Source organism: Salvelinus fontinalis, chromosome 5 (genome assembly GCF_029448725.1).
Source record: "Salvelinus fontinalis isolate EN_2023a chromosome 5, ASM2944872v1, whole genome shotgun sequence".
Taxonomy (NCBI): Eukaryota; Metazoa; Chordata; class Actinopteri; order Salmoniformes; family Salmonidae; genus Salvelinus; species Salvelinus fontinalis.
Window position 1 is genome coordinate 34,385,374 of NC_074669.1, and position 16,819 is coordinate 34,402,192.

General features: G+C 43.7%; 1 protein-coding gene across 1 annotated transcript in view; it reads right to left on the reverse strand.

Moving 5' to 3' along the window:
- LOC129855511 (collagen alpha-1(XXIV) chain-like) overlaps positions 1-16,819 on the reverse strand; it is a 245,152-nt gene that overhangs the window by 37,709 nt on the left and 190,624 nt on the right. Inside the window, exons 35-40 of the mRNA XM_055923240.1 lie at positions 15,111-15,164; positions 14,381-14,434; positions 14,163-14,270; positions 13,908-13,961; positions 11,669-11,776; positions 1,258-1,311 (exon numbers count right to left, since the gene is read on the reverse strand). Coding sequence (XP_055779215.1) covers positions 1,258-1,311; positions 11,669-11,776; positions 13,908-13,961; positions 14,163-14,270; positions 14,381-14,434; positions 15,111-15,164 — 432 coding nt within the window. The remainder of the gene's footprint in view (positions 1-1,257; positions 1,312-11,668; positions 11,777-13,907; positions 13,962-14,162; positions 14,271-14,380; positions 14,435-15,110; positions 15,165-16,819) is intronic.

Here is a 16,819-nt window from a genome sequence, read left to right on the forward strand (position 1 = left end):
AACGTGAACTTGTGGTGCCCTACATCGTTATCTAACTAAAAAACGGAATTAGACTGGCAATGACCTGGCGTCCTCCGGAGTTGCCAGAGGATTTGGGTATAAGGGTTTGAGGATGACTATATCCAATTCACCTTTCTTCTTGGTTCCTGATTGGCTAGGTGTGTTTTTGCTGTGGTGTTACTGATACATTCTGTTGTCTAGTTGTGTTTGACTAAAAAAACAGAATGACGACTGGCTGGCTGTTGAGGCGCCAAAGAATTTGGTTTTAAGAGTTTGCGGTTTGGCTTTACCATTTCCAGTCGGGCTTTCTTCTCTGTTCTGGCTTGACATTTTGTTTGTTTTGGTATTGATACGACACAGGTGTTCTGTTGTCTAGTTGTATTTGGCTGCAGAGCGCTGTTGGTGTATGGGTGTGTGTGTGCAAGCTTGGTAGTGATTCGACACCAGGTGTTCTGTTGTCTTGTGTTGGACTAGAGAGAAGCCAGAAGGCGAGGCAGCGGCCACGGCCACACCTTGCTTGTCAGAGGAAAAGATGGTTCCAATCCACACATTATTTCACTTCAAGAGTGAAGGTTCAAAGCCAATGCAAAAATACACAGAGAGAGACAGCCAGGGGAGTTGGCAATGGATGCCACCTCTTTAAGGAACTCTGGAATGGGCTTAAAGAGACTTAGAGATGACCTGAGGGTGAGTTGTGTTCAGTTGGATGTGTAGGAACAGAACAAAGTAGAGCCAGGGCTATGTCAGATCCTCTCAGATCCTTTGGGGTGAATCTCTCTGAGGCAGTGCTTGACTTGGACTGAAATAAGTGCCAGTACTCATATTGGGTGCCGGTACTGTTAATATTTAGGTGCAGGAGCTCCACAATACTTATGATCTAATATTCTATGAGGAACACGAGCTCAAGCAGTAGAACATTTTGAGGTGCCGGTACTCAGCTCTGGTGAGCTCCTGTCCAAGTCAAGCACTGCTCTGAGGTGAAGATAGACAAAAAGGATACTCTGGAGTCATGATTTGGTGTGAGTGACATGTCACCAGAACAGGACTTAGATTCACACCTGTGTTGTTGTTAGTGTGTGTGTGTGTGTGTGTGTGTGTGTAAGTGAGTGCATGAGACCGAGAGCGACATTGACTGAAGGAGAGAAAGAAAGATCGAGAGAGACAGACAGACAGAGGGAGTGATGGAGAGAAAGAGAAAGACTGAGAGAAAGAGAAGTGTGTGTATGTTGTTATTATAGCCGGACAGGAGTAACTCACTGTGTATCCTGCCATTCCAGGCATCCCCTCAGGCCCCATAACTCCCGGACGACCCTGAAAATGATGCAGAAAACAGCCACACATTAGTTTTTACAGCCATTTGTTTTGATATTCTATCTGTACTATGTGGCAATGCTAAATATAACCTTGGCGTCTGAATCCATGGAACGAAGGAGTTGTATGACAATAAGGCATACATATTTTCCTTCACCGGCTATCACAACAGAGTTTTCAAGGCCTAATACTGGAAAAGAAGTTCTGTTCTCAACTGAAAGGAACATCCTGGCCTTTTCTTCATTTTCCTGTGTGATCCCGTGCTTCAGGGGAAAAACGATTATTCGTATCCTCTGCTCTGTTTCTGACATCAGGCTTTTACAACTCACAACAGAACCTAAAAGGCATATTGCTTGTCCTCAAATACTACCGGATTAGCAAGCTGCTAACTGCTATACAAAACTTACAGTTAGAACTATACCTACTGTTCCCTGAAGGAGGGAAACAAAGTACAACACAGCTATGGGAGGTTCGAGTGTTAGGGGGGAGTTCGAGCACTTGGCCTGACAAGGCCAATGAACACTGTGCCTCAACGGAAGCCCCGCCTTCCACAGGTGATAAACTCGAGGCACAGATGAATTCCTTCAATTCAGAACCGCTCTTCACCGAGCCCAGAACTGGGCGGCGTGGGGCTGAACAAGTGTTGTACCTTGTTTCCCTCCTTCAGGGAACAGTAGTTAGTCATAACTGTACAATCCCTTTGAGTCGGTCAACTCGGTACAACACAGCTATGGAGACATGAAATCATGCTCCAAGCCAATTCCAGCGGACGCCAATTGAAATTGCCCACGGCAGACCTGCAGTACCCGGGTATTGTGCAATCTGTGCACTGCCTAATTATCCTATCCTGCCACAGCCGTATTCACACTGTGGGCTACAATGGCGGCAGTGACATCCAAGAGATAAAACAAGAGACCACCCCCCGGATATCTGTACCTGTACCTGAGGCGCCTAGGGAGTGAGGGAAAGTCCACACTGGACAATAGGAACCGAGACCGCACCCCTCCCTGTCTGTTGATGTATGCCACCACTGTCGGTCCTCATGTTGGCCTGGCAAGAATGGGAAAAAGCGCCTGAGCACTATGTACACCGTCAAAAGCCCCAGCTAATTGATGTGCAACCCGCTCTGCGACACTGTCCGCAACTCCCGAATTGAGCTGCCCTTGCACAGCGCACTCCACCCTTGGGGGGATGCGTCTGTCGTGATCACCCTGCGGGATATAACTCGACCCATGGGGGTCCCCAGCAACAACAGAGCGGGTCCCTCCACCGGGCCAGAGCTGTAGACATGATGGGGACACCCGGAGTGACCGGTTTAGTTGGCACGGTGCATCCAAGCGAGTGTCTATTAACTTCTTATGGCTGCAGGGGAAGTATTGAGTAGCTTGGATGAAAGGTGCACAGAGGTGCCCAGAGTAAACGGCCTGCTCCTCAGTCATAGTTGCTAATATATGCATATTATTATTAGTATTGGATAGAAAACACTCTGAAGTTTCTAAAACTGTTTGAATTATGTCTGTGAGTATAACAGAACTCATATGGCAGGCAAAAACCTGAGAAGTTCCACTTCCTGTTTGGATTTTTTCTGAGGCTGCTAGATTTTCAACCAAGCTCGCAACTGCCTACCGAGTCCACACATTGAACACGCACGTTCACGTGAGAGGCAGCTCCGTTCCATCGCTCAACTGAAGTCAATGTAATTCTCCGGTTGGAACGTTATTCAAGATGTATGTTAACAACATTCTAAAGATTGATTCAGTACATCGTTTGACATGTTTCTACTGACTGTTACGGAACTTTTGGACATTTCGTCACGTTATAGTGGACGCGCATGCTTTGTGACTTTTACCAAACGCGCTAACCAAAGTAGCTAATTGGACATAAATAACGGACATTATCGAACAAATCAAGCATTTATTGTGGACCTGGGATTCCTAGGACTGCATTCTGATGAAGTTCATCAAAGGTAAGGAAACATTTATCATGTATTTTCTGGTTTCTGATAACTCCAACATGGCGGCTAATTTGGCTATTGTTCTATTGCATGGTTTGCTTTTTCCGTAAAGTTTTTTTGAAATCTGACACAGCGGTTGCATTAAGGAGAGGTATATCTATAATTCCATGTGTATAACTTGTATTATCATCTACATTTATGATGAGTATTTCTGTTGAAACGATGTGGCTATGCAAAATCACTTGATGTTTTTGGAACTAGTGAATGTAACGCACCAATGTAAACTCAATTTTTTTTATATAAATATAAACTTTATCAAACAAAACATGCATGTATTGTGTAACATAAAGTCCTATGAGTGTCATCTGATGAAGATCATCAAAGGTTAGTGATTAATTTTATCTCTATTTGTGCTATTTGTGGCTCCTCTCTTTGGCTGGAAAAATGGCTGAATTTTTCTTTGAGTTGGTGGTGACCTAACATAATCATTTGTGGTGCTTTTGCTGAAAAGCCTATTTGAAATCGGACACTTTGGTGGGATTAACAACAAGATTACCTTTAAAATGGTATAAGACACATGTATGTTTGAGGAATTTTAATTATGAGATTTCTGTTGTTTGAATTTGGCGCCCTGCACTTTTACTGGCTGTTGTCATATCGATCCTGTTACCGGGATTGCAGCCATATGAAGTTAACTACCGCTGGAAAGGTTGCATCAGCAACAGCCAGGGGGCAACTATTGCTATTATAGAAACCATCATCCCTAATAGGCACAGGCACTGGCAAAAATGACATAGACAAAATTGGGCCGAGCAGCACGAAAACCAGCCTCCCAATAGAGGGACAAGAACCCACGATTCTCGACTGTGTCTAACTCAAGACCTAGAGACGGAATGCACTGAGATGGAGCCAAATAGCTCTTCTTGATACACTATGAAACCCAGAGACTGAACATGGGAAACCAGCATGGATGCATGTAACCCCACCCGCTCCCTGGCTACCACCAGCCAATTATCCAGGTAGTCCAATATCCTGAGCCCCAGACACTGCACAGGGACGCACAACAAATTGTAGCCTGTACCCCGACTTCACTGCTCGCATAATCCAGGGCAATTGGTTGACACAGACAGAGAGTCTCCCGAAATAGTGCCATCTGAAGGGGTGGAACATCACCTTGTGTACTGGGAGAATTTTTCAATTTCCACAATTTTCAGTGACTCTTTATTCAGCTGACATTTGGAGGACACAACTCTTGAAACCCATGAATCACTTTGGAACTTTGGGTATAAACCATATTTTTAAGTGCCAATGTTTGCCTGAACCCTGGTCCAATCCGGATTCGGGGGCTTCATACCCAATCGGTTGTGCCACTTGGGGGTACTGTTGTCACAGCGAACATCTGGGGAGGAAGGCAAGCTAAAGACCCTGGGACTAAACACCTCCCTCTGCAACTGGATCCTGGACTTCCTGACGGGCCGACCCCAGGTGGTAAGGGTAGGTAACAACACATCCGCCACACAGGTGCCCATCAGGGGTGTGTGCTCAGTCCCCTCCTGTACTCCCTGTTCACGCATGGCCAGGCACGACTCCAACACTATCATCAAGTTTGCAGATGACAATGGCCTGATCGCCGATAATGATGAGACAGCCTATAGGGAGGAGGTCAGAGACCTGGCCGTGTGGTGCCAGGACAACAACCTCTCCCTCAACGTGTTCAAGACAAAGGAGAGGATTGTGGACTACAGGAAAAGGAGGACCAAACACGCCCCCATTCTTATCTCACCAGCTGTAGTGGAGCAGGTTAAGAGCTTCAAGTTCCTTGGTGTCCACATGAAGAGGGCACGACAAAGCCTACTCCCACTCAGGAGACTGAAAAGATTTGTCATGGATCCTCAGATCCTCAAAAGGTCATATCGAGAGCATCCTGACTGGTTGCATCACTGCCTGGTATGGCAACTGCTCTGCCTCCGACCGCAAGGCACTAGAGAGAGTAATGTGTACAGCCCAGTGTGTACCGCCCAGCCAAGCTTCCTGCCATCCAGGACCTCTATACCAGGCGGTGTCAGAGAAAGGCCCTAAAAATTGTTAAGACTCCAGCCACCCTAGTCATAGACTGTTCTCTCTGCTACCGCACGGCAAGCCGTACCGGAGTGCCAAGTTTAGGTCCAAAAGGCTTCTTAACAACTTCTAGACCAAGCCATAAGGCCCCTGAACAGCTAATCAAAGGGCTACCCAGACCCCTCTTTTACACTGCTGCTACTCTCTGTTTATTGTCTATGCATAGTCACTTTAACTCTACCAACATGTACATATTACCTCAATTACCTCGACTAACTAGTGCCCCCGCACATTGACTCTGTACCGGTTCCCCCTGTATATAGCCTCACTATTGTTATTTTACTGCCGCTGTTTAATTATTTGTTACTTTTATATTTACTTAGCTATTTTTTACTTAACACTTATTTTTCTTAAAACTGCATTGTTGGTTAAGGGCTTGTAAGTAAGAATTTCACTGTAAGGTCTCCACAGGTTGTATTCGGCGCATGTGACAAATAAAATTGGATTTGATTTGAAGGGGAGACCCCAGCGTGTGCCATCTCCCCTCTCACCAAGCTAGGTGCACACACAAAAACTAGACCAATGAAAAAAAGTTTATCATGGAAGTTATCAGGCCCAGCAGTCATAGGTACCAGTGACACCGCACCTTGCAACACGGCTGGAAAAGGGACAGATCGCCCTGAAAAAACGGACCCCATCTGTGATAACAGACAGGGTGATTCGTAATCGAATCCAATTACCAGGAACAAAACGTATTGAGCAGGAGACAGACAGCTTATCTTGGAGTTCATACAGTATGAACCACAGAGACCGTGTGTGGGATAGCAGCATGATTGACAACTGCCTACCGAGTCCATAAACTGTATCACTAAGCACCTCATAGGGACCAGTGAGCTAGAGGGAGGATTCAGCAATGAATCCCAGTAATAAGCCAACTATGGGGAAGGGTGCCCCCTTGTGGAAATAGAGCGCATGATACCGTATAGCCCGCCTGCAGCCAGGCCCTTTTATAGGCACAGGAGCTCCAGCAATGTTTGATTGTTATCACAGTACCATATGTGACTCATTTCAGGAAACTAGGTGTCTGTCGTACCTCAGTGCCTCACAGGAGCAGCATTTGAACGTAAATATTTATTTTTTTATCAAAAAGCGTATTTTGGGGGCAAATATGCCATTCTGGAAAATATGAACTTTCGTTTATCTTCACAAACTTGTATTCCATCCATAAATACAAATAAAATTGTTAAATTTTGAGCCTAGTTGGTTTAGCCAGGGGAAAAGTAAGGAACCTTCCCACTAGCCATGATTGGTTGAGATAATGTATGGGCTGGACATGCCAGGGGATGAGTTTGGATTTGTCTGCCATGTAGCACACTTATGTCTATAACATGAGCTGTTCAGTATGTGTTGACAGTCCTTTCTCCCACACCGTTTTTGAAAGATATAACGTTAGCCATCGAGAACTACAAAGGTTTCGCTACTTTTCTTAACAACATTGATGCCCTGAATTTAGCAGGCACTATTAACAGATCAGTAGGAATATGTGATGAGCTACTTTCTGCACACGCCATTGTCAGTGTGAACTGGCGTGACTTGACAACGCTGGCCAAACAAGATGTAGCTACAGAAAAACGTAGTTAAAAGGTTCCAGTCTGCCGTGAAGCGTTCATTCATGTATACAGGTAAGAGTCTAGCTACATTTTCCAGATATAAGTTTCTAATTTAGTCAGATATTCATTTTTATTGCAAGTTAAAGCATACTGTTAGTTAGCTAGCATTATGTGTATGATCTGTGTAGTACTTATATTTGAATCAGAAACCCATTTGCATTGCTTGTTATAGCCTAATGTTAGCTAGTTAACATTGAACCTAGTTTGTTAGCTTTAGCTATCTGCAGATTCATACTACATCTATGACAATGTTTGTATTGGTAGTAACATGAGTTGGGGTTATGCCGGTTCATTGTTTAGCTAGCTAGCTACATGTCTAAACAAAAGACTCCACTTTGGCCGGATTATTTCATGACCCATCAAATTAGCAGGTGTCTCTGGGGGTGATAATAGCCATCGATTGTATTTCATGAAAATGTTCACATGTCTAGACAATTGTGACCCATCCAATTAGCTAGATGTGGGTGAGGCGTGGTTATAGCATTTCCTTCACATGACCGATCAATTTAGACAAGTGTGTCGAGTAAGCGTCATCTAAATAATGATAAAATATTTATAAAATATTTTTATCTGGACACTTTCTGTTTTTGATATTATTACTATGCAAGTATGCAAGTACTATCACTGTACCGTTTACACCTTCTGTATCCTGTGCATGTGACAAATAAACTTAGATTTTATTTGATATAGCATGTGTTTACCACATGGCCTTACATGTGAATCCTTAAAGAGATGGGTGGGGCTAAGGCTTAAGAGGGTGTGAACGATGTAGAATGGGTGTAGAAAAAGCGGAGTTCTCCAGTAGGTTTACCAAAACATTCAAGGGCGAATTTTCTCAAAAGTGTGGTTACAAGTTTATCAACTTTCAAAGCAGAATTCCTTTCCCATTGTTCCTCAACTGCAGTGTATGATATACCATTTTCTAGCTCTGAGTCTCTACTTTTATCCAATGTAAAAAAAAACACAATTTCAAATTTTGCTACCTAAGATCGAGGCGGTCGGTCACATATGATAGCCGACGTCAGCCGTACGGCTTCTTATGCCAGGCGTACACTACAACTATTTAAAAATCGAAACATCGCTAAGCCTCTCACATTAAACAACCGTCTTTTCTGTAGCCTAGTTGTTTGTCTTGTCAAAGTACTAGTGCAAATGACTTGGCACAGTGGGGGGGCCACACCGTTGTGAGGATTCTCGTTAGCACGCTGTCTCGTGAAAGTAATGATGTGATGATGTGATTAGATTGTCAACATAGCTACAACAAGCTGTGGTTCAAAACAGCCTCAAAACGTATTTCAGTCAGACTTTCATGCTTGCCATACAGAGTTGAAATGTTCAGCCAATACATTTTTGAATTGAAAAACTTTGCTCGCGAACTTCAGAGCTGTAACGATTTCACACTTTGGCAAGTACAAATGCATACTAGCAGTAGTCATCACCCCTACTCAAGTCTACACATTCAGGGTGATGCGATACAACATCATAATCTCACTGGCTTCTTCTGTGGCAAACTGTCATTGGCTATTGCTGATCACGTTCTCAAAACGTGTCGTTGCACATCTCACAATAGAAGACACTGCACATGTTGTTGGAAAAACATGTTTGAAAATATCCGGATTTCTGGGACGACTCAAAGACGGCATCCGTAGCCCTCAGATTACATCTCTGACCTGCTCATATTTAACGAGCGTCAGTGATGGCCAGGTACCTCAAGAAGGCAAGTACTTGGGGATTTTGTCTCCAATCTCAAAAACTTGTCTGGGACAGCTAAATTTGAGCCATAATCGTTTAGTATACACCTGAATTTAGTTTTGCTGAGCCTGTAGCTAGCTACCTGCCATTATCCCCATGGGCTAGTGCTAGCCAAGCCCGCTGCCAGCACAGAGCTAACCAAAGAACACTGCGTGGCATCTTCTTTCGGTCTCGAGAATCTCTCTGACCACAGCACGGTCCGTTTAGAATAACCAAGGGACTGAACGCCGCATATGCTAAACGAGAGAGCTACACAAACAATTCCACCATCTGAGACAGGAATCGCCAGTGGCAGTACGCTAGATAGCTCGCTAACCTGACTGGCATGCTATGCAGCGCTGTTGAGCTAGCCTGATCCCGTCCACATTAGACCAGATCATTGGCCAAGTCTGGGAAGAGAGGTTTGGAGTGCACACCGACCCGGCCGACCTATCCCTTCAAGTTGCCTACCTTAGCCGGCGACAGAGCGCACAGCAAATGGGTTGAGCTAGGGCTGCTTTCACATGCTTCAGACAGACAGGACAAGCCCCAATTCATCCCCGGGTTCTGTAACTCAGACCCAGCTGAGGTACGGGCATTTATGAGAAGTAGCCATAAGATTATCTTTGGAGGGAGTTATTTTTATTTATTTTTAACGTGAGTATCTTTTTATTTATTTGTGCATGGTCTTAAACCCACACCTGTCTTGTTAGTCTTGGTCATTTTGGTTGTGTTTGCAATCTTACTCAGTTAGCCAGGCTAAACGGGCAGAAGAATTGGTAGGGAACTTCACAAAACTAGTTACCAAACTTTAACAGACAACGTGTGTGCATCCCCTCCTTAAGTGGGACAGTTTAGCCTGAAACATTTGGATTATTTTTAGGAAATGCCTGAATTGTTCTGCTCAGCTCGAGGTGAAGAGCAGAAGGAGTGAATCCGTGCCTCAGGTTTATCATGTGGAAGGCAGGGCTTCTGGAGAGGCACGTGTTCTAATGCTCTTGAGCAGAGGGCGGTAGCGCGTGAACTCCCCCCATAGTTTGTGTTGTACTGAATTGACCGACTGAAAGGGAACAAAGAAAGATTAGCTTCAGGGCTTATAATGGAATTACACAGGAAAAGACTCAGATCACGTTGCATTAGTTTTGAGCTACTGAGCCGACCGAGGCTTGGCCAGGTTTGAACAACGTAATGTTTAGGTTACTCAGAGCTGCTTTCTGCTTTTACTGTTTCAGATGTTTTTACAGTTGGTTATTTACAGTTGGTTATTCTCCCGGAGACACTCAGGGAAATTAGTCATTAGTCTTATTAATGGAATATCACAGACCTGCCAATGAGTTGGGGATTACACTGAACAAAAATATAAACGCAACATGCAACAATTAAAATATTTTACTCAGTCACACTATATAAGGACATCAGTCAGTAGAAAGACATTCATTAGGCCCTAATATAGGGATTTCACATGACTGGGAATACAGATATGCATCTGTTGGTCACAGATACTTTAAAAAAAGGTAGGGACTTGGATCAGAAAACCAGTCAGTATCTGGTGTGACCACCATTTCCCTAATGCCGCTCAACAAATCTCCTTCAGGCTTTTGATTGTGGCCTGTGGAATGTTGTCCCTCTCCTCTTCAATGGATGTGCGAAGTTTCGTACTTCCCCATACCATAACCCCACCGCCACCATGTTCACAATGTTGACATTAGCAAAACGCTCGCCCACACGACGCCATACACTGTGTCTTTCATCTGCCCGGTACAGTTGAAGCCAGCATTCATCTGTGAAGAGCACACTTCTCCAGCGTGCCAGTGGCCATTGAAGGTGAGCATTTGCCCACAGAAGTTGATTGCTACGCCGAACTGCAGTCAGGTCAAGACCCTGGTGAGAACGATGAGCACTGAGATGAGCTTCCCTGAGATGGTTTCTGACAGTTTGTGCAGAAATTCTTTGGTTGTGCAACCCCACAGTTGAATCAGCTGTCCGGGTGGCTAGTCTCAGACGTTCCCTGCAGGTGAAGAAGCCGGATGTGGAGGTCCTGGGTTGGTGTGGTTACATGTGGTCTGCGGTTGTGAGGCTGGTTGAACATACTGCCAAATTCTCTAAAACAACATTGGAGGCAGCATATGTTAGTGAAATTAACATTAAATTCTCTGGCAACAGCTCTGCTAGACATTCCTGCAGTCAGAATGGTAATTGGACGCTCCTTCAAAACTTGAGACATCTGTGGCATAATGTTGTGTGACAAAACTGCACATTTTAGTGGCCTTTTATTTTCACCAGCACAAGGTGCATCTGTGTAATAATCATGCTATTTAATCATCTTCTTGATATGCCACATCTGTCAGGTGGATGGATTATCTTGGCAAAGGGGAAATGCTCACTAACAGGGATGTAAACACAACATTTTAGATAAATAAGCTTCTTGTGCATATGGAAAATTTCTGAGATATTTTATTTCAGCTCATGAAACATTGGACCAACACTTTACATGTTGCGTTTATATTTTTGTTCAATATAATGTAATAAGTCAATTGTGAGTGTTCGTGTTTGTGAGTGTCAATAACCAATAACCATTTCTACTGGGTGGTAGGATGCTGAGTGTGTTACCCCATCGCAATCAACAAGGACACTAAAACAGTCCCATTTCAAGTGTTTCTTGTTGAGTCTATAGCTTCATGGATGCTGTTCTCTTGGCCAGATCATTTTTTAATTACAAAGCATTGATCCTTCAGTGACTATCAGTATGAGCTTACTTTTGGATCATTCGCTCTTTACTGTACATAAAACTGGAAGACCTAAAAAAAAGAAAACCTTACTGATTTACGCCCTTCAGTTCTAATGAGGGACACTTTGTCAAACAGATTTAAAGAGAATTGTCAGGTTCCCACACAGGAAGTTAGGTCACAGACTATACTGGGATAAAAGGAAAGTGGGTACTGACTGCAGGGCCTCTGGTTCCTCTGGCGCCTTTCAGTCCTGTGCCCCCTTTCTGGCCGATGTCCCCGATGTCCCCTGTCTCACCGATATGACCTGGTTTGCCTGCCTCTCCCTGAACACAAAACAACAACAAAGGTGTGTGTGTGCGTGTGTGTGTGTGTGTGTGTGTGTGTGTGTGTGTGTGTGTGTGTGTGTGTGTGTGCAGCATGGACACTGATTTATCTTTGATGAGGATCCAAGTGATGTGCAGAGCATTCAGAAAGTATTCACACACCTTGACTTTTTCCACATTTTGTTGTGTTACAGACTGCAATTTAAAATGGATTACATTTAGATTTGTGTCACTGATCTACACACAATACCCCATAATGACAAAGTGGAATTATGTTTTTTGAAATGTTTACAAATGAATTAAACATGAAAAGCTGAAATGTCTTGTTATGGCAAGTCTAAATAAGTTCAGGAGTAAAAATGTGCTTAACAAGTCACATAATAAGTTGCACGGACTCACTCTGTTTGCAATAATATTGTTTACCATATTTTGAAAGTCCACCTCATCGCTGTAGCTCACAAATACACTTATCTGTAAAGTCCCTTCGTCGAGCAGTGAGTTTGAAACACAGATTCAACTACAAAGACCATGAAGGTTTTCCAATGCCTCAAAAATCTACCTATTGCATCGCAGTGCTAACTGCGCCACCAGAGTCTCTGGGTTCGCCCCCAGGCTCTGTCGCAGCCGGCCGCGACCGGGAGGTCCGTGGGGCGACACACAATTGGGCTAGCGTCGTCCGGGTTAGGGAGGGTTTGGCCTTTCCTTGTCTCATCGCGCTCCAGCGACTCCTGTGGCGGGCTGGGCGCAGTGCGCGCTAACCAAGGGGGCCAGGTGCACGGTGTTTCCTCCGACACATTGGTGCAGCTGGCTTCCGGGTTGGAGGCGCGCTGTGTTAAAGAAGCAGTGCGGCTTGGTTGGGTTGTGCCTCGGAGGACGCATGGCTTTCGACCTTCGTCTCTCCCGAGCCCGTACGGGAGTTGTAGCGATGAGACAAGATATTAATTACTAGCGATTGGATACCACGAAAATTGGGCAGAAAAGGGGATTAAATTATTATTGTATTTTTTTAAATAAATAAAAATAAAATAAAAATCTACCTTTTGGCAGATGGGTAAAAATGAAAAAAGTAGACATTAAATATCCATTTGAGCATGGCGAAGTTATTAATTACACTTTAGATGGTATATCAATACATCCAATGTTCAACAAAGATACAGGCATCCTTCCTAACTCGGTTGCTGGAGAGGGAGGAAACCGCTCAGTGATTTCACCATGAGGCCAATGGTGACTTTAAAACAGTTACAGAGTTTAATGGCTGTGATAGGAGAAAATGATGATGATGGATCAACAACATTGTACTTACTCCACAATACTAACCTAAATGACAGAGTGAAAGGAAATACAAGTATTCCAAAACATGGATCCTGTTTGCAACAAGGCACTAAAGAAATGCTGCAAAACATATGGCAAAGCAAATTCACTTTTTGTCCTGAATACAGTGTTGTGTTATGTTTGGGGTAAATCCAATACATCACTGAGTACTACTCTCCATATTTTCAAGCATAGTGGTGGCTGCATAATGTTATGGTTATGCTTGAAATTGTCAAGGACTGGGGAGTTTATCAGGATAAATGAATTCCCCTTTCAGCAGGACAATACCTGCTGAAAGTGTACCAAATCTACACTGGCGTTGCTTTCCACGAAGACAGTGAATGTTCCTGAGTGGCCTAATTAAAGTTTTGACTTAAATCTACTTGAAAATATATGGCAAGACCTGAAATGTTGTTTTTTTAGCAAGGATCAACAACAAATTTGACAGTGCTTGAAGAATCTAGAAAATAATAATGGGCAAATGTTGCAAGGTCCAGGTGTGGAAAGCTCTCAGAGACCCAGAAAGACTGTAATCGCTGCCAAAGGTGCTTCTACAAAGTATTGACTCTGGGGTGTGAATACTTATGTAAATGAGCTATTTCTGTATTTCATTTTCAATACATTTGGAAACATTTCTAAAAACATGTTTCCACTTTGCCATTATAGGGGTATTGTGCATAGATGGTTGAAAACAAATGATCCATTTAATCCATTGTGAATTCAGGCTGTAACACAACAAAATGTGGAATAAGTCAAGGAGTATGAATACCTTCTGAAGGCACTGTACCAACACACGCTAGTAAAACATCTGAATGGTTACCTTCTTGCCATGCCGACCACGGTTCCCCGGGGGACCCTGTTTCCCCTCTGGTCCCTGGTAGAGAGTCAAACCCATTAGAAACAATCTATAGACTTGTCTAGACTACTGACCTTTGTTGCAGTGTGCCCACACCACCTTGAATGCCCCAGGGACTACAAGGCTTTGTTAAAGTGAAGACTGCCCCCTACTGGGACCCATAGGCATCATCGCGTTTGGCTCTATTGTTGTAATTTGTGTTTGTTTAGAAACACTTACAGGGAAACCACATTTTCCAGCCAGTCCGGTGGCCCCAGGAAGCCCAGGGTCTCCCTCTATCCCCCTGTCCCCTGCCTCGCCCATTGACCCACGGTCACCTGGCTCTCCCTGAGGCAAAGATAGGGACAGCAAATGATAGCATTCAGCAAAATATTACACAGCGGAGGTCAAATGTGTAATAGAACACCCTAATTTGGCTAAACATTCAGTATGTTTACCTTTGGACCATCTTTTCCCAGGGGCCCGTCCTCACCAGCAGGACCAGGAAGACTCTATAAACAAAGAATCACACATTACCAAAACCATAGCAACGCATGTTGATACAAGTACGTATAGATGACTCATATATATGTACACTCAGACCCACAGGGCATGGAACATGTGTAACACGTGTGTTCTTGTAGATTGGAAAGAGCCTGACTGATGACAATTATATTTTCCTTCCGGTACGTGTAAGCCATTGGGGTTAACGGAAGAATGCTTGCTGTTTTCTCTATTGCGTACACCAATAATCCAAAATGTCTAGAGAATTTAGTTATTAGTGTCAATAAGAATGTACAATAAAAACAGTGTGATTTATTTGAATAATCATAAACTGGATCTCTGAGTGTAAGCTTGGACACAAAGGACCCTCTCTTTCTCTACAGGGATTTTCTAAGTCTCCGTGGGGCTTTCCTCTTGCCCAAAGAGAGAGAGAGAAAGAGAGAGAGAGAGACAGGCTCCTCCGACATCCCTAAAGGTTATTGATACAGTCCAAAAGACAAAAACAAAATCAGTCGCAACGCTGCCCTGGCCTTCTCCGGCCATCTCCGGCCCAAGGATTACATCCCTCCATCAAGTGAGGGCAGAGTAAATATACTGGCATATCGGATTCTCCCAAACACAAGCAGAGCAGGATTAGAATGATAGACTGAGATTAAAAGGTATTTTGAAGGACTCAGGACTCACTCTCATTCCCTGCTGTCCTTGTTCCCCCTCTCCTCCAAACGGCCCCACATCGCCCTGCAGGGACACAACAACAGAGGTGCTCAGGAGTATATACAAAAATAAGACGATGAGACAAGCTAAACTCTAAGTTATGTATTTGAGTCTTTAGGTGCTGTAGCCCAAGAGTAAACCGACTTGAAAATAAAGTATTACTGACATTTTAAGTACTTTACTTGCGAGTGTTGACAACCTTTTTTCAAGTGCTTAGGAGGTCACCTACCTCTCAGAGGGACACTAACAGCCACACAGGGGTGATCAGGAGTTCACAGAACAGAAGCCATAAGCCTCCCTGAGAATTGTGGGTAGCCTACTAATAGGACCTGGGGTCGCTCACAGCTTAAAATTGACATATCGCCCTCTTTCCGAAGGCAACTTTAATCGTGTTGAGGTACATCTACCAGACAAGTTCAATGGGGGAGTAGGCTAGGCGGTAAACTAGATGTTATGGCAAAATGTAGATTTCTGCCTAAATAGACATACCCAAAAGTAATTTTTTATGAAATGGCCATAACCATTAACTAGTAATGCTGCATAGTTCGAGAAAGCTCTGGAACTCACCTTTCTGTTAAAAATTGTTATACATTGCTGAGGTGTACTTACTTTTGAGGACACAAGCTCAAGTACATAGTACAAATATTAGGAAAATATTAAAATAGAACAAATGACCGAAAGGCTTTCTAAATGTAGTAACAATCAAATTATAAATGAATTAATATAAGATTTCACCTTTCTTATGACTGTAAAATAAATATGATTTGATTTAGTGATAGTACAATTTTGGGCCCGTTTCATATAACTGACGACATAGCACTTTCTGCCAAGCCTCCTCTGAGCAACACAGACACACCATTTGAATGTCTGCAGACTCGTTACAACTTCAGCTGTACACACAACGTCATTTCATCCCTCTGTGACCCAGAGAACGTGTTTCAATTCTACAAATGTATTGAGTATTTTGTCATGTTGAGAACTCTAAATCAGTCCGAGAATATCACAGTGAGATGACACCATGATGGTAGTAATGTACAGTTCGCAAATGATTCATTATTTTTAACAACTCTTTTTACTGACTCGAGAGTCACGATTCGTTTTTCCTAGTGACTCGTTCATTTTAGTCACTTGTTTGACCTGCTGGCCGCAATGTGGCTCTGGAGACGTGCTCCGACCACCAACTGTCTATCATATACGCATGGAGAAAAAAAGATCATGCTGCAAGCAGAAAAACACATGTTTAGGGTAATGGATAATTGATCACATGGTGCAAGAATGAATGCAATTAATTGATTATTGAATGTTATGGACTGTCACGACTTCCCCCGAAGTCGGTCCCTCTCCTTGTTCGGGCGGCGTTCGGCGGTCGACGTCACCGTCTTTCTAGTCATCGCCGATCCACTTTTCATTTTCCATTTGTTTTGTCTTTGTCTTACACACCTGGTTTCAATTCCCCAATTACCTGTTCATTATTTAACCCGCTGTTACCCCATGTTTGTTTGTGAGTGATTGTTTATCTGTTCATGTATGCGCACGTTAGGCTGGTTACGCTGGGTTATGTTAAACCCTTATTTGTACTTCGTGTTAGTTTGTGCCGTGGGCTTTTGGGTCACCAAATAAAAGGCTCAGTTTTGCTACTAACTATCTGCTCTCCTGCGCCTGACTTCCTACAGCCCTTC